The sequence below is a fragment of the Meriones unguiculatus genome, chromosome 14, assembly GCF_030254825.1.
Source record: "Meriones unguiculatus strain TT.TT164.6M chromosome 14, Bangor_MerUng_6.1, whole genome shotgun sequence".
Classification (NCBI taxonomy): Eukaryota; Metazoa; Chordata; class Mammalia; order Rodentia; family Muridae; genus Meriones; species Meriones unguiculatus.
The window spans coordinates 55,358,423-55,381,423 of NC_083361.1; the positions used below are offsets into that span (position 1 = coordinate 55,358,423).

General features: G+C 44.8%; 1 protein-coding gene and 2 long non-coding RNA genes across 3 annotated transcripts in view; 1 reads left to right on the top strand and 2 right to left on the bottom strand.

The window, feature by feature from the left end:
- Cers3 (ceramide synthase 3) overlaps window positions 1-11,503 on the top strand; it is an 88,896-nt gene extending 77,393 nt beyond the window's left edge. The window contains exon 11 of the mRNA XM_021633262.2: window positions 9,486-11,503. Coding sequence (XP_021488937.1) covers window positions 9,486-9,662 — 177 coding nt within the window. The 3' untranslated portion in view covers window positions 9,663-11,503. The remainder of the gene's footprint in view (window positions 1-9,485) is intronic.
- Window positions 1,629-16,250, bottom strand: LOC132647222 (uncharacterized). The gene is made up of 3 exons (XR_009585557.1): window positions 15,576-16,250; window positions 15,179-15,285; window positions 1,629-2,131 (listed from the first exon to the last, which is right to left on the bottom strand). It is a non-coding gene; the product is annotated as an uncharacterized LOC132647222 (long non-coding RNA).
- A 664-nt stretch (window positions 16,251-16,914) lies between these two features.
- LOC132647223 (uncharacterized) overlaps window positions 16,915-23,001 on the bottom strand; it is a 46,954-nt gene continuing 40,867 nt past the window's right edge. Inside the window, exons 2-3 of the long non-coding RNA XR_009585558.1 lie at window positions 19,404-19,537; window positions 16,915-17,069 (exon numbers count right to left, since the gene is read on the bottom strand). This is a non-coding gene — a long non-coding RNA (uncharacterized LOC132647223). The remainder of the gene's footprint in view (window positions 17,070-19,403; window positions 19,538-23,001) is intronic.

Here is a 23,001-nt window from a genome sequence, read left to right on the forward strand (position 1 = left end):
TCTTAGCTACTTGAAAAAAAAATAACAATATTTGATAGAAATATGCATTTTTTTTCTTGGCTGGCCCATAGGGGTGGAACTTAAAAAAAAATGAGTAAAAACTCCATGGAGACAGAACTCAGCACAGTGTTTTAAAAAGACAACAAACAAATAAACAAAACCAAGCAGGCGCTGATGCCTGGGGCCCTGCAGTCATCTTTTGCTCAGAGTATCCTAGAGCACAAATGCTTCACGGAGAAACTAGGTTAGATGCCGTCAATCTCCATTTCGGTCCCAGAGGCCTTTGAAGAATGTTTTTCAAATGGAACACCTTTTCCTACATCTCCAGTGACAGCTCTGTAGTCAGAATCACTAGCATTTCTTCTTACACTGTGGCCACTCCAAGTCTCTCCAACAATTTCCACACAGCAGCAAAAGACACACGTGGCCCAGAAGCCAGTTTCCATAGGCAGTAAGCAGAGCCCATGTGGATCTTAAGCTAGCCATGTAGCATTTACAACTTCTCCCTGGATAGACAAATAAGTCTCTGGTTGAGCTAAGGGTACATACATAGTGTAAATAGAAATGTCCTGGGGCACCACAATGGGCCACCATAGATGATCAATGCCAAAAGAGCTCATTCTCCACCACATTTCCACCGTAAAATACTTTAAAAGGCCTTGGGGCGGGGCAGCGTAACTGCACTTCTTCCCTGAAGCCCCTCCCACTCTTGGGAGTTTTTTTCTTACTTTCCCTTAATAAATCTACATCCATTCTGTTTTTCCTTATCTGCATTTCCTTATTCCTCTTGAGGAATAGACAACAAACTTAGAAGGCACTGGCCTCAGTGGCTTTGATGGCCACTAAGTTTCCAGGACCTCAGCCCCTGCTTCCCAGAGTTCAGCCAACCAAGAGCCAAGAAAGGATCCGTTACACTCAAAATTTCATGTGGCTACTCTAAATACACCAGGAGAAGTTGACTAGAGACAGGTGCCTTTTCTGTCCTATCACTGTGAAGTACCTGATCAGTGTTTCCCAGTGACTTCCTGTTGAACAAGGAAGTAAATCGGAAACCATAACCTGCACTGTGTTTGCACACACGCTCTTCCTTCTTCCTGAAATGCTCTTTGCCCCATGGTCACTGCCACACCCACTTAAACCTCAGGTCACATCTTGTCAGGTCTCACTCAGAGCCAGTCACACAGGTGCCAGCCACTCACCTGTTCCACCAAGAACACTCCTTGCTGTCTGCAGGAAATCCTGCAGGCCACAGAACTTCTAGTCTCTGGGTCTAGCTGGTACATTTATGAGGGAGATTTCCTCATAGAAGAAAATGGGCCAAAGTTTCTGCTTGTTGAAACAGCTTCGTTCAGCCTTACTGTCAGAGCCTAAGACAGTATCTCCCAACCTTCACCCATGGTACCTGAAAATAGTGTGTATCTGTCACACAGGGTTAAACTGAGCTAAGGTGAACTCTCCCAAAGCAGGAAGAAGCATACACTGCAAAGCTAGGTGCCCCAGATTCTGGCTGTGTCAGCTCTAGGGCAGAGCTATGACCCTCCCAAGGGACAAGCGACTAGGGGACCAAATGACCCAGCATCATTTCTATCCCTTTCTGGAATAGAACAACTTTAAATAATGGCCATTTCTGCTAAGAGCTGGTAGCAAACACTGTATTTTCCATTCCCTTTTGAAAATGGACTGTTAGACTGAGGTTAACAAAGAACAAATCATGACTTGTCTGGCCCTAGAGGAGAGTAGGCATGCTACTTCTGAATTTTCTTCATTCAGAGATCTTGCCAACAACAACAGCCTTGCTCCTCTGAGATGAGAAAGTGGCACTGTCCAGCAGGATCTGTCTGAAGTGTGTCACAGGTCCACTGCCAAGGCCTGCAGATCATTGGGTGTCGAGGGACACATGCAGCTGTGCTTCAGCTCCGCCGACTGCTGCACCCCTCACTCCAAGGCCACAGGCCAGTTCTGAAGCTGGAACCTGATACAGGTTGGAAGTAGCTGAGACAATTTCTGGAGAGCTGATGACTGAAGGGCCTGTCTCAAAGTGCCCGGCCGAGTACAGCAGGCTAGAAAATGAGGAGGACCTCGGGGGATTTGTTCTGTGCAGCTGGTGAGTGCTGGTGCCATTTGCTCAAATCTGGAAAGAGCAGACAAGAACATGAGTACCTGATGAGATTGTTGGACAGCTGAGAGACTATCTAGCTTGAATATTTGAGGTCGAAGCCCAGGGGACAAGTCCCTGCTATGGATATGAATTTACAAGTCATCTACACTTAAATGGTGCTTAAGTTTTGTTGGGGTAGAGATTTATTTCTTCTCTTACTCACTGAACAAGTAACTGAGTGCCTGCTATAGACATGGTGGAATAATTCAGAAGAAAAGCACAGGAAGATAGGTCATTCCAGTGTGTTCTGTCTGACTCTTCCTGTTCCCACCCCGTCCTTAAAGATGCATGTACTCTTGAGGCCATTGTGTTTCTCCCCGCGTTTTTGTGTGGACTGTGCTTGGATGGAGGCAAGGACATCGGATTTTTAAACTTTTCACAAGTGGTTTTATCTAGTATATAGAACCCTGCACCAGTCCATTGCATGTCTCGTCATTATTCATATTGCTGTTACTCCTCCTGGGCGTGGCTATGGCTCCTCAGCTGGAATTGCCAGGCAGTTTTACTGGATGCTGCCAAAAGATGTTTCGGGGCTTATGTATGAGAATTTCTCCTTCTTTCATCCTCTGCACCTTGGTTCTTACCAGCTGTTCTGTGGTTGCCTGTTGGACGGCGTGAGGTTTCATGTCCTCGTGTTGGCCACATTTCCCCATGAGTGCCTTGTGCAGTTTGTCAGTCTGCAGTGCACAGCCTTCTCTGATGTGCCTGCTCACATCTGTTGCTTTCCTGTCAGGATTGAGTTTTCATTCTCAACTCAATGGTGCATGTGGATTCTATGGATTTTTTTTTTAAGCTTGAATATTAAGATTTGAAGCAAACTGTAACATTTAAATTTTAAAACAAAGCTTTAGGGCTTAATCATGTTGAGCCAATGTACTGTCCTGTCCTAAGTCCCAGGAGATTTGATATTTTGTTCCAAGCGATCCTGCATATCTGCTCAGGTAGGGAGAGGAGCTTTCAGTAGAGAAGCCACAGGATGCACAGCATGGCCATTTGGAGAGTACTGCAATGGCAAGTGTTAATCTCCACAGCAAATCGTATTTGCTTGGTGAAGTCATTCCAAATGCATCACCAGCTGGTGGCCACCAGGGTCTGGCAGATTTTTATGTATTTCACATAATCTGAAGGGTGTAACAGAAACCCTGCGCCTTTGTTTGTTTGGCTTTGGAAAAAGGGAGAAAGGAAGGAAGGAGGGAGGGAAGAAGGATGGGAGTGAGGGAGGAAAGAAAATCAAAAGCTCCCCAGCATATTCTGGACTGTTCTATCACCAGGCTGTGACTCAGGAAGCATCTAAAATCTCCAGTGTTTTTCAACTTTAGAGAATGAAGACACCATTAGAATCTGTCTGATCCTAAAACTAACTTTTTCTTTGAAGCTCATTGGCAAAAGTCTCTAAATCTTATTAAAAGAAAACAAAAAACCCTCTTAAGGAATTAGAAATAAATCAAATAAGAGATTATAACTTAATAGTTCAATAATTAAATTATACCTAAATGAAAATTTGATTATAGCTTCATTAGGTTTTGTTCATAATTTAAGAAAATAAAAATCTCCTATTTTACACCACTTAGTTGGGGCAATACAGAAAGAAACTTTTGTATCTGTCAGTGAACCCGAAGAGAAAGCATCTATCTATGTGGACCAGCACAAAAACTGCCTGTTTATTCTTCTGCAAATAAGGAAGCAGGTCATTCTTGAAGCCATCTTCTTCCAAAGGCTACAGCTAAACAGCCCTGAAAAGAACAAAACCTGAGCCCTTACTTCCAGATTTCCAGACTTACCATAGACATACAACTAAGAAGGCAGGCATGACGCTGCACGAAGCAGGCGCACACCTCAGTGGCTTCAGAGAGCACAGATGTCACTCACCCTGGGCAAATGATTCTGCTAATGAGCCACAGAGATCATTCAACAGGGAAAGGGCAGTCTCTTCAACAAGTAGTTATGAGAAATTGGACATTCACGTGCCAAAGAATGAAACGACCCTCAGGATCTCAGAATTAGACAGTCTTTGGATGTGCTCAACTTTATACTCTGCTTCTAGAACATGCCCTGTAAGGACCAATTTTGTTCTTGATAGGCCTTAAGCCAGCAAGTCAGACTGAGGCTTTTCACTATCTGCTAGTGTAAGGGATGCTCTGACACTGAGCTTGGGTTTTCTTCCCAGTGACTATGATTTCAAGCCAGTCCTCTGAATGCAGGCCTTCTCTGCCCACGGGATTCACTCAGTTGGTGCATTTTTCAGGACTGGTCCTGTGGAGTGATGTGAGAGCTGCCGAGCTCAGCTGACTGAGCCATAATTCGTTCTTCACCACACACTTTTCCTGAGCAAAGGGGGCTTTTTTCTACAAGGAATTTTAAAAAAGACCCGAAAAACTGATATTCATTGATATTCATCAATCTCCAACTGGAATAAATAGCAATACCTTATTCTAGAGCAGTAGTCCTCAAACTTTGGGTCACAACCCCTTTGGGAGGTCAGAAACCCTTTCATGGGTGTTGAATATCAGATAGCCTACATATTAGATATTTACATTATGATTCACAATTGTAGCAAAATTACAGTTATGAAGTAGCTACCAAAATAATTTTATAGTGGGGGGGTCACCACAACATGAGAAAATGTATTAAAGGGGTCACAGCATTAGGAAGGTTGAGAACTCCTGCTCTAGAGGAACCAGTCGGGTTTTGGGGAAAGGTCGGCTGAATGCTAGAATGCTTTTTCCTAATCCTAGGAACAAGTGATCTCACATAGTCAGAATAGAAACAGAATAGTAATAGAAAGTCTTTGGCGGGGACTCCCAAGACCCTGGAGTGTGTGTGTGTTGGGGGGGTAGATGAGGAGCACATGTCTCTGTATGCCTTGGTGAGCATAAGATCCATGCGGAGTTTGCACAGCGCTGCGGCTGCTGAGGCACAGACCCACCCTCTACTCTTCAAAGGTTTGGATCCTCCTGTATATGCTTCATTTTCTTGGGCCTTTAGTGACTTGTAGAGGGTCCAAGGCCAAAAATCTGCACGAGACAAGTTCTAGTGGCCCAGAAAGAGAACCTGGCATTTGGGTTGGAATGCACCAAGGGAGAAGCATGGTAAAATAAGTGGGGCCGGCTGGTTCCAGGAATGCTGTTTGTACCAGGCAAATTTGAAACTCACAGCCACAGTAGTGTTCTAGAAAAAGCTGTTCTTTGCCACACATGTATACTCCTGGAACCCCCCCACCAAACGAAAAGTATTTGGGTTCTTATTTCTGCTAGGGATTTTAATTGCTGGAAAGATTATTTCAGTTGCATTTTCTTTCCTAGAATATAGTTGTGTTACTTAAGATTTTCTGACTCCAGCTCACTAGAGAATTTCATTTGTCTAGTATCTTTTAGCTAGAGTCTGTTTAAACGGTGCCTTGTAAATCATTAATAAGTTGCCAAATCTACTTCTAAATCTTGAGCGCTCCTGTGTGTGGGTCTGCATGTCCTAGTGTGTTATGTTGCTTATCTGTGTGTCACAGTGTATATGTGTAGGTTGGAAAACAACCTCAGGTATCGTTCTCACCTTCCATCTTGTTTGAGACAAGGTCTCCCATAATTACCACCACTGTATAAGCCGGGCTGGCCAGCCCAACAGGCTTCTCGGGACTCTCTTGTCTCCTCCCATCTTGCCATAGGAACATAGCGATAACAGACTAGTTGGCTTTTCTCTCTGGCTTTATGTAGGTTCTGGGGATCCAAATTCAATCATAAGGCTTATGCTATAAATGCTTTCACCACTGAGTCATCGCCCCAGCCCTTGGTGTTTGTTGTTTTGTTTGTGATGTTTGGTTTTATGTAGCCTTGGCTGGCCTGGAACTTATCTATAGATTAGGCTGGCCTTGAACTCATAAAGATCCACCTGCCTCTGCCTCTAAGTGCTAGAATTAAAGGCGTGTTCCACCACCACCCAGATGAACACCCATTTTGATATATAATGAATATGTCAGTGTCTGTCTAACCTAATACGAATCATTTATTAGGGATGGTTTTTGTTATTTTAAAATCTAAGGCCAATCCTGAAGCTATCAAGGTCAAGGTCAAAATGGAAGGGTGAGGAGATAGCCAGCGCTCAGCCAGGGAGAAAAAAACCGGCTTCCTCATATCCGGGTCATAGGCCTCCTGGGTCTGCTCTTTCCCAGTGCTTACACCACCCAGCTCCATCCAGTAGGGGACTGTAGAGCACCACGTTAGCACCCTGTGTAGCTCCGTGCTGTGTGGTGGCTCTGTCAAAGTCACGCACCCGCTCCAAACCTGCACTTACCAGTGTTCTATTTCTGTTAAGCAATGATTGTGGTGGGACATTTTACTGTCCGTACTGACCGCTCAGTTTAGTCAGCCCCTTGGCAAGCCCTGCAAGCGTCAGGACTGTTAATCATATTAGAGATGTCACGTGGAAAATGAAATTGAACGTAAAGTGATGTTTTATTAATATGTGAGTAACACACTTTTGCATCTGCATTATTAGATCTTGAGTAGCATACAAACATCTGCATATCAACCTAGCAGAGTCTTACCGACAGGAAATCCACAGGACTCCTGTCTGAGCTTCGACTCATTGTCAGAGCCAGAGATTCTTAATTCTACCAGACACACAAGCCTTCACTAGCCTGAGGTTCAATTCCTAGGTGATTTAGGAACCCTCTGTACATAATTTTAAACAGCACAGTACCCAGCTGTCATAAAAGCATAGCAATGAAAAGCATTTCCAACAACTTTGTACATGTTTGTGTAAAGTGTGTGTATGTGACTACCCCAGAGAGCATAGCCCAGCTGCCAGGTGCCTGTCGTACTCACCTACTGTCACGGATGGGAAGGCTATAGAAGCACAACTGACACAGGTGTGAGCGTGGTGACACAGGTGTCCTTGGCACTTTTGTCACTAGTAACCTGTCTTCAGGAATGGTGAAGTTCTGAACAAATCAGAATGTAATCTTTTGATTACATGCACAGAAATTCAGAGTACGGTTGTCTCTTCCTCCATATCTGAAAATCTTGGCAAATGTGAGAGGGAGACAGATTCCCTTCCATGCATTTTCTCCTTCTTCTAAGCTGTGTTTAGGAAGGACACTGAAGTGGCCAAGCACATGACCTGAGGTAATATTAAGCACTGGATTTGCAGAATTCTTCTGAGGCCTGATTGACAGACGCTTCACCCTACTCCCCGGGGGCAGTGTCATTCTGGGAGATTTCTGTGCATGATTACTATAAGAAGCTTGGAGAATAAACACAGTTCAGTAAAGAATTGTCCCCAAAGAAGCTTTCTATTTTACATGAAAATAGAAAGCACTGTAATTCTCAGCAATAAAAATATCCTGACATCTAAATGCTTAGTGACTAATACTTTACTTAGAAGAAAACATTGTTTCTTTTCATTTTTATTTCTGCTTTTTCCTTCATATGTAATATATTTTTAATCAAATCCACCTCTCCTGCTTTCAACTCCTCTCAGGCTCTTCCCCCTTTTCCACCTTCCAAACTCATGTCCTCTGTCTATGTATGTATGTATGTATGTATGTATGAATGTATGTATGTATGTATGTATGTATCTATCTATCTATCTATCTATCTATCTATCTATCTATTTATCTACCTACCTACCTACCTATCCATCCAACCAAAGGCCACTGAGTTGATAAGTATTGTCCATATACACATGGTACAGGTGGGCTGGCCACTGTACCATGGGTAACCTACCCAGGACCCTGCAGCTGAGGAGAACTAACTTTCTTCCTTGACAGCCACCTACTTCTTGGAGCTTCTCAACCAAGTATGTGGCTCTGTGAGTCCCACTGCCCATCTGCTGGAATATTGACTAGACTGATGGTGTGCAGGCAATCCCAGCTTCTCAGAGCTCATGTGTGCAATGCCTGTCACGTCTGTAAGACTCATGTCTCTCACCTGAGGCTCTGACAGTCTTTCTTCTATGATGTTCCCTGAGCCATGGGGAGAAGGTGTGTGATATAGATACCCTATTTACAGGAGCATTCGACAGCCACTTATTGTCTGCACTTTGATCTTTGTGGTTTTTTGAGTGAACCTCCATCCACTGCAAAAAGAAGCTTCTCTGCTGGGGTGTGTGAGCCAGACTGCCCTTTGCGTATACAGATAAATAGTTAGAAGACAGCTGGCTAGTCTGTGAGTCCAGCAAGATGATAGTAATGGGTTCTCCCCTGCAGTCAAGCATCCTTGGCAAGGCTTTCAGCACCAGGCATGCATTCCTTCTTGTTGAACACCTTTAAATCCAATCAGATAGCCGTTGGTTCCCCCCTGCCCAGACACTCATGCCACTCTTATACCAATGGGTACCTGGCATATTGCCAGATGAATCACTATCATAGTTCACAGGGTTCATAGCGGGGCAAGACTGCACTATCTTTCTCCCTTGCAGCCTGCCTAGCATCTTGAAATGCTAGCACTGTGGAAACTGGGCTTCCAGGAAGAAGCCTCCAGGTCAGCACCAGCTTGAGTTTTCCAAATCCTGGGGCTGAAGTGTATATTGTCTTCAGCAATAGGGTCTTACCTCCAAGTTCTGTGGACAACTAAGTACAATGGTAACAGCCTGGATTGCTTTGGGGGGTCTTTTGGAACCTCCTGACCAATAACTCAAAGGGAAATAGTCCACACCCAGGGCGAGGCTTTTTGTTAATGTTTGCTTTCTAAAGAAAAGAGTTCAAATATTATTAATAAAATGGGCACTTTATAGTTACATTCATTTATGTGGGGGGTGTCATGGTGGGCATGTGTGAGTCAGAGGAAAACTTGTGGGAGTCAGTTCTCTCCTTCTAGCACTTGGGGTCTGGGCATCAAACTTGGGTCTCCAGACTGCTGAGCCACCTCACCAGCCTGAGGCTTTTTCTCTTAGTTTTTAGTTCTATGAATATATATATATTTGTATTGTCAATGACATAATAGAAATTTCATTTTTATGACATTTTTAGATTTACTTTGTATTGTGAATGTTTTGTGTGTATGTGTGCATGTGTACTTACTGTATGCGTGTTATGTACCCATGGAGGCCAGAAGAGAGTAACAGATTCTTTGGAACTGGCATTCCAGATGGCTGAAAGCCTAGTCCTCTGCAAGAGCCACAGTGCTCTAACCACTGAGCCTGCAGTCCAGCCCCAGATTTCAGTCCTTAAAGTCTGTTTCTGATTTGTGCCGTGGTCTGCCTCTGTGAAGGCTGATATGTTGGCATTGGGGTTCTTTACTGGGAGCGAGCTTTCTCACCTAGACCCGTACGTGTACACACTCATGAAATACTTCTAGAATGTTGTCACTCACAGCTCATTCTTTGCTTTGCCTAGAGCATTCAAGATGTGAGAAGTGACAATGAAGAGGAAGAAGAAGAGGAGATGGAAAAGGAGGAGGAAGAAGAAGAGAAGGAGAAGGAAGAGAGTGCCAAAGGCAAAGAGACAGAATATTTGAAGAACGGCCTCGGAACCGACAGGCATCTCATTCCCAATGGTCAGCATGGCCGTTAGCTTGAAGCCCAGGAGCTCCCATGGCACCGTGTGCTGCCAGGAGCTTGGGAAGCCTGAACTGCTCTCCACCCACTGCTGTGAGCCCACAGAGACGCCAGCTTGCCCTTATTTTATTTTATTTTATTTTATTTTATTTTATTTTATTTTATTTTATTTTATTTTAATGTTTTTGAGATAGAGTCTCCTACGTTGCCCAAGCTGGCCTCCAACCCCGCCATCCTGCCTTGTGACAAAATGTTAAAAGGTGGAGCACCCATGGGTTCCCAGCAGTTAAGCTCAAGCGGGTCAGAGAGTTCAGGGATTTCTTCAGGCAGGTGTCAGTTCTTGTTGTGTTCTCTCCTTACAGAATTTGAAGCAGTTGACTTTCTCAGGAACTCGTTTTGGTTGGACATTTTTTACCTTCCCACCTTGTACATGCTCAGGGTGGCTTGATGGATTGCAGGAACCCCAGCTTCTCCAGGTGCTTAGCCACACCTAGCACCTCATCTTCCAAAACTGTGTTTGAAGTGGCAAGAGGGCAGTTGCAGAGCCAGAGAGGGGCAGGCTTCCCGGGTTCACAAGCCACCTTGGGCAGCGAGGTGCTTTGCTCCACAGTGCTTCTACTCCACTACCTCACAGAATTAGGGTACAGATCAAATGAGAGAATAGAAGGGGGTGCTTGTGTCTCCTGCAGGTGTTAGTAAACCTCGTTGCACTATGATTACAGCTTTGACCAAAGAGACAACCCTGGCTGAAATTGATATGAAAGACCCCATCTTAAAAATGGCTCTTACTGTGTAAGATACCTGGAGATACAGAGGCCGGAAGCCTGTTTCTGTTGGGATTGGTAACTACATTGCTTCCAGGGATAATTCTCAGATGACCAGGGCAGAGAGAAGAGAACACTGCTGGGAAAGCTGCCCTGTGCTGGCAGCCCGGAGCCCCTTCCTCAGGCTTGCAGAAAGGCCATGGGCTGTGAGGGTAGCTTGGGGGGCCTTTGTGGAGAACCGTATCACCCAGAAGCCAGCCCCAGGGGGTCATGCGTGGAGCTTCACCCTGGGAAGGAACTCGTGGAAGAAGAAAGCAGAAGCCACGCTGTAGTCTTGATATGCCACTCATTCTGACTACTGAACAGTAAAGCACCCAGCAGGCCACCAGGGGCCTTAAGTAGCAAGAGTCTTGTGCCCACTAAATAGTCTGAGAGTTTCAGTCTTTAATTTTTCAATAGTGTGTTTTTAAAAACCTTCAGGCTAAGCAAAAACGAGCAAGCAAACAAAAGTCCTTCAGAATTCTGTTCCCAACAAAAATGTCTTGTTAAAGAATTGTAGGAAAGACAGGAAAACAAGCCTCAAATTAATACTTGTTTTATGAGCACACTACCATGTGCATTGTATCTGCAATGTGATCTCATATCTAAAATGTCTCCACTCACTTTAGGGCATAGCTGTTGGTTTATTGTTCTTACTTTGGTGAAAGGTCACACTAAAATATTTTTTATGTGTTCAGTTAATGAAGAATTTTTCCTTGATTTATTTTGGTTTTCTTTGACTGCAGAACCTTTTTTTTCCTTGCTTACAGTGAAACATTGTTTAATCTTATACCCTCCAACTCTTTTTTTTTTCCTGTCTTTGACTGTGGAAGGTAAAACTGGTATGCTAACTTCAGCTCTAAACAGCTGAAGCACTGTACTTCAGAAGAGGTAGAGGTATGCTCTGTAGCATCCTTGGGGGCTCCTGTGGTTAGGACAGGTACCGCCCTTTCCTATGGCAAACAAGAGTTCACGTTTGTGCAAGGTGACTTTGTAAAATTCTAAGCCACAGTAACTTACAATAAAACAAAGACAAACCCCACAGTGCATGGTGACTGAGTAGTTTTGGCATACATCACATGTCCTCGGAGAGAGAACTATGTCTATGGACATAGTGGAAACAGAAACACACCAGTCTTCTAGAAAGACTTCTGGTGACACAAGGCAAGCTGCAGAGAAGGGAGCCAGTGCAAACATTTAAACCGCAGGCAGCAAAGCCTGGGCCTGACAGCATAGAGACTAGGCTTCTGGGGCATTTGCATGTCTAAGTTTAGGCATCTCAGACACTTGTAAATGAGTGTTTACCATTGCACCTGTAACACTGAGCTTTCTGGCTGAGACAGCCAGCCATTCTGGGGCTGAAGTCTAACTAGGACACTACCTGTGCCCTGTGCAGAGACAGCACGGGTGTTTAGAGGCCAGGGCCGGGGAGATGGCTTAGCAGGTAAGAGCACTTCCTGTATAAGCATTGGGATCTGAGTTCAAATCCCCAGTAACCATGTAAAGAAAGGCTGGGCATGGCTGTGTGTGCCTCTAACTCCAGCAAGAGGACTGCTGGAGCTTACTGGACACCAGAGTAGCTTTAGGTTCAGGGAAAGACTCTGTCTCAAGGGAATAAGGTGGAGTGTGGTCAGACAGGACACGTGGAACCTTCCATACTCACACACATGTACCACACATGCACACACACACACACACACACACACAGAGGCTCAGAAGAAGAAGACAAAACAGATAGATCCTAAAGGAACTTTTATGGCCATGTTTTTCATATCCGCCATCAGAAGCTGTAGGAAGATAATTTACTGTCCATCAGAATTATCGATGGAGCTTTAAAAAATGACTCTTTGCAGCACTTTTTCTTGATACTCCTGGGTGAGAGTCAGAACTGCACTTTAGCAGAGCCCTGGGTCATCTGAGAGCTGTGCAGCACCACTGGCTTTACCGTGGTAAGAGTTTCGTGCACTAGAACTGGGGCAAGGCAATGGTGCAGAGTTAGTGAGTTGAGAAAGGAAAAAAAGGGGGGGACCAACAGGTGAAGCCAATAGCTCATAATGTAATAGCAGCTACGATGGTGGATTTAAACAGCAATTTATCAGTAAGCTAGTAAGCGCCAAGTGTAAAAGTGGAGCTCCAGATTACAGTTTTTAGAAAACATTAAACTACAGATTTCTTAGAAGGTATGCAGTATAAATATTGGGGGAAAGGAAATGTTGTTGAAAACCGGCCTCCTTGGATGCCCAGGTAGGAGGAGTGCAAATTCAAGGCTGCAAAGGGGACAGACTGAGGTCAGGGCCAGTCTGGCCAGAATAAAACCTATCTTAAAACAAAGCAGGGCTGGGGACACATCTCAGTGTGTTGGGGCACTTATTTTCAAAAAGCGCTAGCTTCCATTACACACACACACACACACACCAAGTTAAGAATTGAAAGAGAGCATGAATGATGTAGTATGCAAACCATCACTCTAAGAGCTGCTATAGCTATCCTAATATCAGAGAAAGGGAAGGAGGACAGTAGGTAAGGGAAAGGAGAATTTAATAATAACAAATAAGATGGATCCACCAGGATGATATTTAAAACCCGCCTGACAATAGAACCCCAAATACATGAAGAACATTTCACAGAATTAAAAAGAGTGAGAAACAAACTCGCAAACACATTACTGGCCTGAGTACCTCTCTCAGTATCTGACAGAACAGACAGAAATCCATAAAAGTGGAAGACTTGAACAATGAAATTAACCCTGCTGCATATAAAATGGCCCACTCAATAATTGCAGAATACATACTATTTCAAGAGCACCTTGAGCATTTTGTCAAAATTGACCATGTGATGGGCCATGAACTAAATCCCAAACATTTCAAAAGTCTAAAGTCAGAGATTACTACGAAGTTAAACTGGAAACCTGTAACACAAGGATAAACATCAAAATCTCCACATAGTTTTAACCTAACTAAGATACATTTAAATAGCCAACAAAATAAAGAAGATACAGTTTTGTTTGTAGATATTGGCAAGCTTGTTCTAAAGCTGGTTTGGAATAGCTCAGACAATTTTGAAAGAAGGACCCCTCCTACCCAGTAGTCAGGCTTCATTAACAGCTGCGGTAATTCGGACTATGGTGTTGGGGCGGGGCACACAGGCCAGAGGAATAGAACTCAGAAATCTCAGTTGGGAGTAGCTTGGTAGTAGAGTGCTCCCTTAGCCTGTGTGAGGCTCTGGAATAATCCCGTAGCTTGGAGAGTGTGTGAGAGAAAGAGTGAACCCCAAAAGACATCCACACAAATATGCCCAACTGGTTTGAAAATCTTTTAAACCAACTGGATCTTTACAAAGTGCAAAAATAATACAATGGTGCACGAGTAATTTCAAGAGCTGTGGTGGAGCAACGGCATGCGGAAGTGAGCCCTGACCCAAGCATCACACCATACAATAAGTGGCATGGATGCTGGGCTTGGGATTAAAATACAGAGCGACTCTGTTGCTTAGCTGATTAAGGTCTTCTCTGGTCAAATACCAGACTATAAACTCCTTTTGTGGCACTGGGAATTGAGTTGCTCCATAAGTGCTCTAACACTAAGCTACATCCGAGCCCTCGGCTTTTTGATAAAGGGTCTTATTATGTAGGCCAGGCTATTTTGGAATTTATCTTTCTTGTCCCAGCTTCCAGAGCGATGAGATGACAAGGTATGTGCCACTATGTCCCACAAGACTATAAAAATTTTTTTGCGGGGGAGGGAGGAGTTTCATTAAAATAACTGTTTCTGCAAAGATACCCCGTCTTAGGGTTAGTGTTATTGTGATGAACACCATAACCAAAGCAACCAGGGAGGAAAGGATTTGGTTTCCACTTCTGCATCACAGTTTATCGTCAAAGGAAGTCAGGACAGGAGCTCAGACGGAAGGAACCTAAAGGCAGGAGTTGATGTAGAGGTCACAGAAGGGTGCTGCTTCCTGGCTGGCTCAGCCTGCTTGCTTATAGAACCCAGGAACACCAGCCCAGGGAAGGCACCACTCACAAAGGACTAGATCCTCCCCATCACTAAGAAAATGCCCTACAGGCTGGCCTGCAGCCCTATCTTATGGAAACATTTTCTCAGTTGAAGTTCCCTTCTCTCAGATGACTCCAGCTTGTGTCAAGTCAACATAAAGCTAACCCACACAAGTCCTTGGAAGATGTAAAGAGGAGGGAGGCTCTAAAGAAAAATATCTGTGCTCACATCTCCAACCAAAGACTTGGTGCTGAATAGTTGATGACTTTCAAAGCTGTCTTCATCCACAAGGTGATTTGTTGAGCTTTGCTTCTTTGACTGGACAAGGACAGCAGCCAGCTATTACCAAGGCTCTCTGGGTAAGAGTGGCTCGTAAGGAATTTCTGTTTGTGTGTTTTGTTTGTTGGGAATTGAACCTTGGACCTCTTGCATGCTATGCAAACACTTGCTCTATTACTGAACTATAGCCTCAGTCCAGAAGAGTCAGTTTTAAATGAGAATTTATAAGCCCAGCAAGAAGGGCCTTTCCCAGAGTGTCCATCCTGGTTGACCACACTTGGCTCCATGGTAAATGTCGTATTCCTCACTGCTTTAGCCAGGGCATAGCCAGACTGCAGGAGTAGTGGTCTATGCTAAGGGGCTGAAGTTTGAATGGGTTCTCCCATCTGCTCATTTTGCAATTTGCTTGGCTCATTGTTCTTTTAGTGACAGCAATTTCCCACCAGGAGCCTTACCTACTGGCTTCCTTGGGTCACTGCTACTGCTCATAGTAACCGCAGACAGGCAGATAATTCAGCTTCTCTCTCTCTCTCAGAGTTCATCCTGAGCACATCCTGAGTTCCTATGAAGCAATAGTAGATGGTTGTGTCAGTAGATGGCTGTTCCCTGTAACCTGTTGCTTTTATTTCATTTTACAGTTTTTATTAATTTTGTTCTTTGACAATTTCAGGTATGTATATAATATATCCTGATTACCCTCACCCCAACCCTCTCTTATCTCTTGCTAGCCCTATTTAAGTTCCACCCACACTCCACTCCCACCCTCAAAGTCCTCCTCATTCCTGGCTCTTTGGTTTGTTTCTATGGCTCGCTGAGTTTACCAGGGATGTTTTTATGTTTATGGGTTCTAACCTGTCCAGTGGAGCCTGCTGGGCCCACCAGTAGATACACAACTGAAGACAACGACTCCTCTTTCCCGATTCGGTAGATGGTGGGTCTGCAAGTAGGAATAGGGCCCCATGAGCCCCTCTCCCGTTCTCAACTGTCTGAGAGGCCCAGCCTTGCGCAGGCCCAGAGCAGGCAACTGCTGATGTTGAGGTGGTGACTGCAGTGGCTGAGTCAGGACCGGAAGATGGCATTTCACAACCCTTCCCCCTGTCTTCAAGCTCTTTCCTTTCTGACCCCTCTTCCTCCCTGTTCCCTGAGCCTTAGAGGGAATGGCATAAAGTGTTCTGGTTAGAGCTGACCACTCGCTGGCCACTTGTTCTCGGCACCTCGAGCAGCCGTGAGTCTCTGTGTGAACTGCAGTTAGTGAGCTACAGACAGAGGTTGCTCGAGTTAAAGCTGAGTAGTCTTTGTGAGTATAAACGTAAGTGGAGGGCAGCTTAATACCACGTTGGTTTAGCTAAATAGTAGTAATTAAGCTACCCCCTAGGCCCCATGCCTTTCTCAACCACTGATTTGTTTTTAAATGTGGGCTTTATAGTGCCAGGCATGGATGCCTTCCTATAGAGTGGCCCTCAGATCCAATCAGAAGGAAGCTTGTTGCTAAAAGCCTCCAGCCTAGTTGTTTGTTCTTCTTATTAATAAGCCACCAGGTGGTTCTTGAACTCCTGTTAAGGAAGAGAGAAGAATGGGGTTGGGGGGTGGCAGACACAGGACAAAATCCACAGATTTTGATAAATAAAAGAACACGATGCTCCTAGGTAGACCAAGAGATACAACTGAAAGCCCCAGCTGGGGCCACTTGGGAAGTCACTTGTTCCTTGGCTCTTGTCTTTAGTGTACAGCAGTCACTGCATGATTGAGACAAAAGCCATGAGGTTTTTGACCAATATAGCTTCAGGCTGGGCATACAAATGGTCCTATTCCCACTGCAGCGGTAGGAAGCTCCCCTAAACTCCTTCTAAACTGGCCTTCCTTATCTTTCTTACTCAAGATCATTGGCAAGTATCAGCTTCTGTAAGCAGCTTTCCCCAGAAACTTTCTCTCTATAAAACAGTGACGTTTTACTAAAAGGGCCTTGTGACAGACATTACCCTCTGGGCTGCATCCCTGGGTAACTTCTGTATCAGCCAGTTCAGGCAGGAGCAGATATGAAGTCAATCACCACGGAGCCAACATTGGCTGTGTGGCACTGACATGGGGCGCCCATGAATCACCATTTGTGCGTACCCTTTCTCTAAGTCTGCTGTTGTGGGGGAAAGGGGGAGCATCCAGCGTTCTCAGCACAGCCATAGGACACAATCCACATCACAGAAGCCTCAGCTTGCTGCAACTCACCGAAGGATGCTGCTATCAGGAAGGGCCAAGCACCACTGGGTTTTGTTACCTGTGTGCTCATCAGCAGGATCTTTAGGCCGCACTCAGCAAACTCAACCTCCAGAAACAGAAGGCGGCAGGCAGCTAGAGTCAGGTAAGGACAAGCAAATAATCAGATCGTTAGGCAGCCATGATGACCATGCAGGTGGGCAAGATGGTCCATAAGGCAAACCACGGGAAGGCCCACGGGCATCAGTGTTGCTAGGAACTCGTTTCCAGGGCTAATGTGTTAAAGCCACACTACATTTTTAAAAAATACATCCAAAATTATATGTATAATGTGATCCATAGAATTTCACCCAAATGATAAATGATGTTCTTCTGTGACTGAGGGGGTGAAAGCGAGTGAGGCGCTACAGGAGATGCTCAGAATGGAGTGTCTGGAGTTGGGCTACAAACTGGATACGGGGCCTTGGTCAGCCAGCTCATCACTTCGAACACTGGTTCCTTTTGGGGTATGTTGCTAATATACATGAGATGATATAATTTGAGGCACCTTGGACATAAAAGAGTTCAGAACGGTGGGCATGGCAGCACACACATACAGTCCCAGCACTCGGAGCTGATGGAGGCAGGCTATGAGTTCAAGGCTAGCCTGGCTACACAGTGGAAGTCATACACTGGGCTACAGGAAGAAGACCCTATTTCATCCTCGACCCACTCCCACACCATCAAGACATGTGTGACCAGAATATATTGCCTTTACTTTCAAAAAAGTATATCAAGGGATATTTATGTCACTTAACTTGAAGATGGTGAAGATCCCACACTGAGGGCTGCTCTTTAAACATATGCTGTTTGCATCGGTGGGTTGAAAATAGTTACGGAGGCTCACTGGGCGTCAGTGGGTGGGATTCAAACAGATAACAGTGTATACACCTTCTCTTTGCCCACTGAGTGTAGTTGATAAGAGTCATTAGAAATACACCTCATTTGTCAGTTTGTCAGAGTCCAGCCAGGGAGATGGGAATCACATTGGGTAGTTCAGAGGCAAGAATTTTAATGCAGGGGATTGCTCATGGGAGTGTCAGAAGTCTAAGAAAGAAAACCATTATACTCTGTGCAAGTATACTACCTGTAGGAAGTAAAGGTTATTATGTTTTATAGGATCTAAGTAACTGGAAGGTCTGGGTGTAGCTTGGAGGTAGAATGCTTGCGTAGCATGCATGAGGCATTCAAAAAAACATAAGTGATTTGGGGACAGGCCTTATAGCATTAGTCCACAGGTAGGCTCTATACAATGGGTCCCCAAATTAGGGGGAAGGATGTGAAAGCTTCTCTCTGGACGTGGAAGCAACTCTATCTATGGCTGGTGACTTTTCAGACTTGAACTAAGAAAAGCGGATACTAGAACCTTCACCAAGTAAGCCAGACTATCAGGTAAAGGAATACCCATGTCAGGAGTGGATTTGTGGCCTTATAAAAGTGGCCACAGGAGAACTCTCACCTTTTCTACTATCAGAGAACAGAGCAAAAAGCTTCTGTCTGTGAACCAGGAAACCAGTCCTCACCAGATAGAGACTGTTAGAATCCTGACTCTGAGCATCCAAGAACTAAGAGAAAGAAATGCATTTCCACATGCATTTCAGGGTGGGTTCAGTCCTTAGTACAACGAATGAACCAACAACAAACACAGCGGGGAAGGTGGGTACCTGAGGAACTTGTGTGGCAGCCATATTGCATTATTTATATATTAATTCCTTTGTGGTTATTCTTGTCATAATTCTCATTTTATCCATTTTCCCATTTGTTGGCTACTGAAAATGACTTTTGGAAGAATGTGGCAAACAAATGTTCTTTAAACAAAGTTCTGATCTGGTCACTGGGTTCCCTCAACCTCTCAAGTACCTGTTACAGAGTCCTGGCTCCTCCCAGCACTTCTCAAACCTGTCCCCTCCCCTAACCTTCTCCAACCCCAGCGTTTCCCTTCCCTTCTCCCATCTCCTTTCTGATTCCTATAAAATCCAGCCATTTCATCCATGCTCTCTCTTGGTTCTGCTTTGGTACCTCCTTTTCTCTTCTTTGTCTTCTTGGTTCTTGGCTCTTGGCCTGGTTCCCTCTCTTTCCCCTCTCCTCTTTCTTTCTCACTCCCACCCCCATTCCCTCTCATGGCCTGGGCTAACCTGCTGGTCATGTTCAATCTGGACTCTAGCAGATGCCTCTGGCTGTTCTCTCTCTCTCTCTCATATCTACAGTAAAAACTTCCTCAACTGTCCCTTGGAGTGGTCATGTCCTCATTTTCATTCATCTAGTAGATGATTGATTGCTTCTCCCTGCTCCTAAGAATTTGGTAGGAACATGGCGATGAGGGCAGCTACGCTAAGAAAGAGTCTCTGCGTGTTCAGGTGAAATAAAGTGTCCTCATCCAAAGCCGCATTTTCAGGACAGTTGTTCAGCTCCTGGGAGGGGAAGTCTTACCTGAGGTCTGTCTGTATCACACAGCCTCCTGGGCATCCCCGGAAGGGACTCCTGCTTATCTACCCAGCTTAAGACCAGATACAAGAGAAAATCTGCTCTTGACGCCCTGGGTTTTTCTCACCTCCAAAGAAGACCTGAGGAAAGTTTTAGAAAGAGAGCACCACAATGAGTCTGTATGGGAGTTGGCAAACACCCAAACTGCATCTTAGAGCAGGAGGTTGGCCCGTGTCCACAGCATTTTGCCAAACCCCTCGTTTATGATGGTAACAATTAACATCCAAAATGCTGTGCATATCTATTGAATATAACTGAGTGACCCTCCCCCCCATCTTCACTTGAGGAGATTGCTTTGGGAAATTCCAGATAGTGTGACTTGCAAGGCCAGGAGAGTCCTAGTTTAGTCAGAAACTAGGCAGCCTGTGACAAGACAGCTTCAGGAAGTATGGGGTTAATGTTAGGGCCAGAGAAGAGAGCATTTGCTTTGAAAGTTGGAGTTCCCAATCTTCAGCACTGACAACAAAGCCAAATGTGATGGCATGCAGCTGAATCCCAGCCCAGCGGGGGGTGGGGGAGGCAGAGGCAGGTGGATTCTGGGAGCAGGCTGGCCTACCAACTTAGTAGAAACAAAAGCTTCATGCTTAGCGAGAGACCCTGTCTCAAAAAATAAGAGCTGTGGTGGCATGACTTTAATCCCAGCACCCAGAAGGCAGATATAGGTGGATCTTTGAGTTCAAGGCTAACCTGGTCTGCAAAGTGAGTTCCAGGACATCCAGGGTTACACAGAGAAACCCTGTTTAAAAAAATAAGGTGGAGGGCAGTAGAGGAAGGCACCTAGTGCCCTCCACACGTGTATGCATGTGTGAATACACCTGTGTACACACACAGACAAAAGCCAAAAACAAAACCAAACTAACAACAACAAACCAAAAGAAGTTAGCACAACAGTTAAAATAAGCATAAGATATTATCAAAATGAAATATTCAGAGGATGAAAACAGGGCCCAACAAAGCAACAAATCGGATGCTGAATGGAAAACTCAAAGGACAATAAGACAAAGATGTGTGGAAAGTTCGTGGGAGTTAGACCAGGGACACAGAGATTGAAAGCTGGATAGAACAGTTTTAAAAAATCTATCGGACCTGGTGATTCATGGCTGTACTCCCATGAACAGACAGGAGCAGATGAACACTCACAAGTTTAAGGACAGCTGGAGCTACACGATAAATTAGCTGCAGACCAAACTCGGGCTAAAGTATGAGCCATGTCTCAAAAAACAAAATAAAAAAATGGCCAATTTAAGAATTTCAATATTGGCTGGGTCTGGTGGTGCAAGCCTGTAATCGCACTTGGGGAGGCAGAGGCAGGTGGATCTCTGTGAGTTCAAAGCCAGCATGGTCTAGAAATCCAGGATAGCCATGGCAACAGAGAAACTCTGCCTCGAAAGACCAAAAAATAAAAAGAAAAATAAAAAATTGAGGCTGGCAAGGTGGCTCAGCAGGGTAAAGTGATTGCTGCATGAGCCTGATGACCTGAATTAGATCCATAAGTCCACATAGAAAGGCCGATGCAATGGCACCCATCTGTAATACCCCCAATCTCTGGAGGAGGCCTCCCTTGAGGCTCATGGCCCACAAAGCCTAGAGCCTAGAGCAATATACACAGTAAGTACCCACTTTTACCTCAGTGGGTAAAAGCAGTTACTGTGCAAGCAAGCAGACCAGAGTATGAATCCCCAGAACTCAAGTGAAAGCTGGACACAGTGTGAGGGGCTGTAATCCTAGTCTTCTTATGCGGAGATGGGGCCAAAGACTCCCCAGTCTATGGAAGCTCAAGGGCCAGTGAGTCTGGAGAATGCAGCAGAAAAGTAACAGAGAGCCTGTCTCAAACATGGCAGAAGCAAAGACTGGCAGCTGAGGCAGCTCTGATTACTATGTGCATGCACATGTCTGTCCATACTCCTATACATTAATGCACGCAAGCACACAGAAAACAGAGAGGACATCAGGTAGGGTGGAGAACCCACAGGCCTTCGCTTCTGGTTAAGTTGTGAAGGATCCCAAAGACCCTCAGGTTCTCCCTGCTTATCATGTAAGATAAGCAAGAAAACCATGGTTTTAAAAGTTCATTTTAAGGGGCTGGGGAAATAGCTCAGCATGCAAAAGTGCTTCACGTGAAAACCTGAAGACCCGCATTCAATTCCTAGAACTGTGCAAAGAGAGAACCAAGCTTAAAATTTGGGAGCTCCCGGAAATAGAAAGATTTATGTTGGATGAGAGAATCAGAGACAGGTCCAGAAAATATCAACTACAAATTTGAAGGTGACGAGTCAATCCAATGGAGAGAGAAAAGTTTTTCCTGTCCCCTCACCTCTTTTTCTCTTTCTCTCCTTCTCTTCCACTCTCCCTATCTCAGCTTCTCTCCTTTCTTTCTTTTTTCTTTTGTCATAGTCTTTTATTTTTTTTAGATCTCAGGAACTGGATAACTATATGGAGGAAACATTTTTTTTCAAATCTCAAAAATGACTTTTGCCAGACAAAAATTAATTGCGAATAGATTATAGACCGAAATGTAAAGGCCAAAATAATAACGCTCTAGTAAAACATAGGAAATACACTTGAACTTGTTCGCTGCTAGTGGGACCACAAAACATTATGGTTGCTTTGGGAGACAGTTTGGCAGCTCCTTATGAAGTGAAACATGCTCTTATCATAGGATCCAGCAATGTTCTCCTTAGTACATTCACATGAGCTGAAACTTATAACCACATACAGAGGAGCATGGAGCTATTTATAGCAGCCCTCGTCCTAACTGCCAAACCTTGGAAGCAACCCAGACATCCTTCAGTAGGTGGATGGATACATAAACAGAGGTACTCCCCGATAAGAGGGACCCTTCAGCACCATAAGAAGGGAGCTCTCGAGCCAAAACGACCTGGAGGGACTCTAAACATGTGTCAGCGAGGAGAAGCCAATCTGAAAAGATTATATCCTAGCTGATTCCAACCATAGAACATTCTGGAAAAAGACAGCTGCGGAGGGTGTGAGAAGGGCAGTGGCTGCCGGGACAGGGGGTATAGGTGTTTCGGAGCAAGACCAAGAGTCCCTGAGGGCGGCAAGACTCCTCAGCAGGATTCCGCAACAGTGGCAGCGTGGCACCGTGCGTTTATTTGTGGATAAATAGAAGGTTTCACTCCAGGATGAGCCCACACACCGGAGGGCAATGGCTTGCCAGTGTGTGCTCGTGTGCTATAACAAATGTAAGTACTTTGTGGTGTAGGATGTTGATAGTGGGGGGAGGTGTGTGTGTCTGAGAGAGACACACACACACACACACACACAGAGAGAGAGAGAGAGAGAGAGAGAGAGAGAGAGAGAGAGAGAAACAGGGTATGTGAGAATCTACTTTTTTCTTAGTTTTGCTCTAATTTAAACTGCTCCAAAAATAATAATAACGTATTGAAATACAAGAAAAAACTTCAGAGCTCTTTCACAGAACACAATGATATGTTGATCAGAATAAACAAGTAGAAGGAAAATAAGGGTCATTGACGCCCAAGTCCAGGTAGGGGCGGGTGCCTCTCGGTGGAGAAAGGGGTGC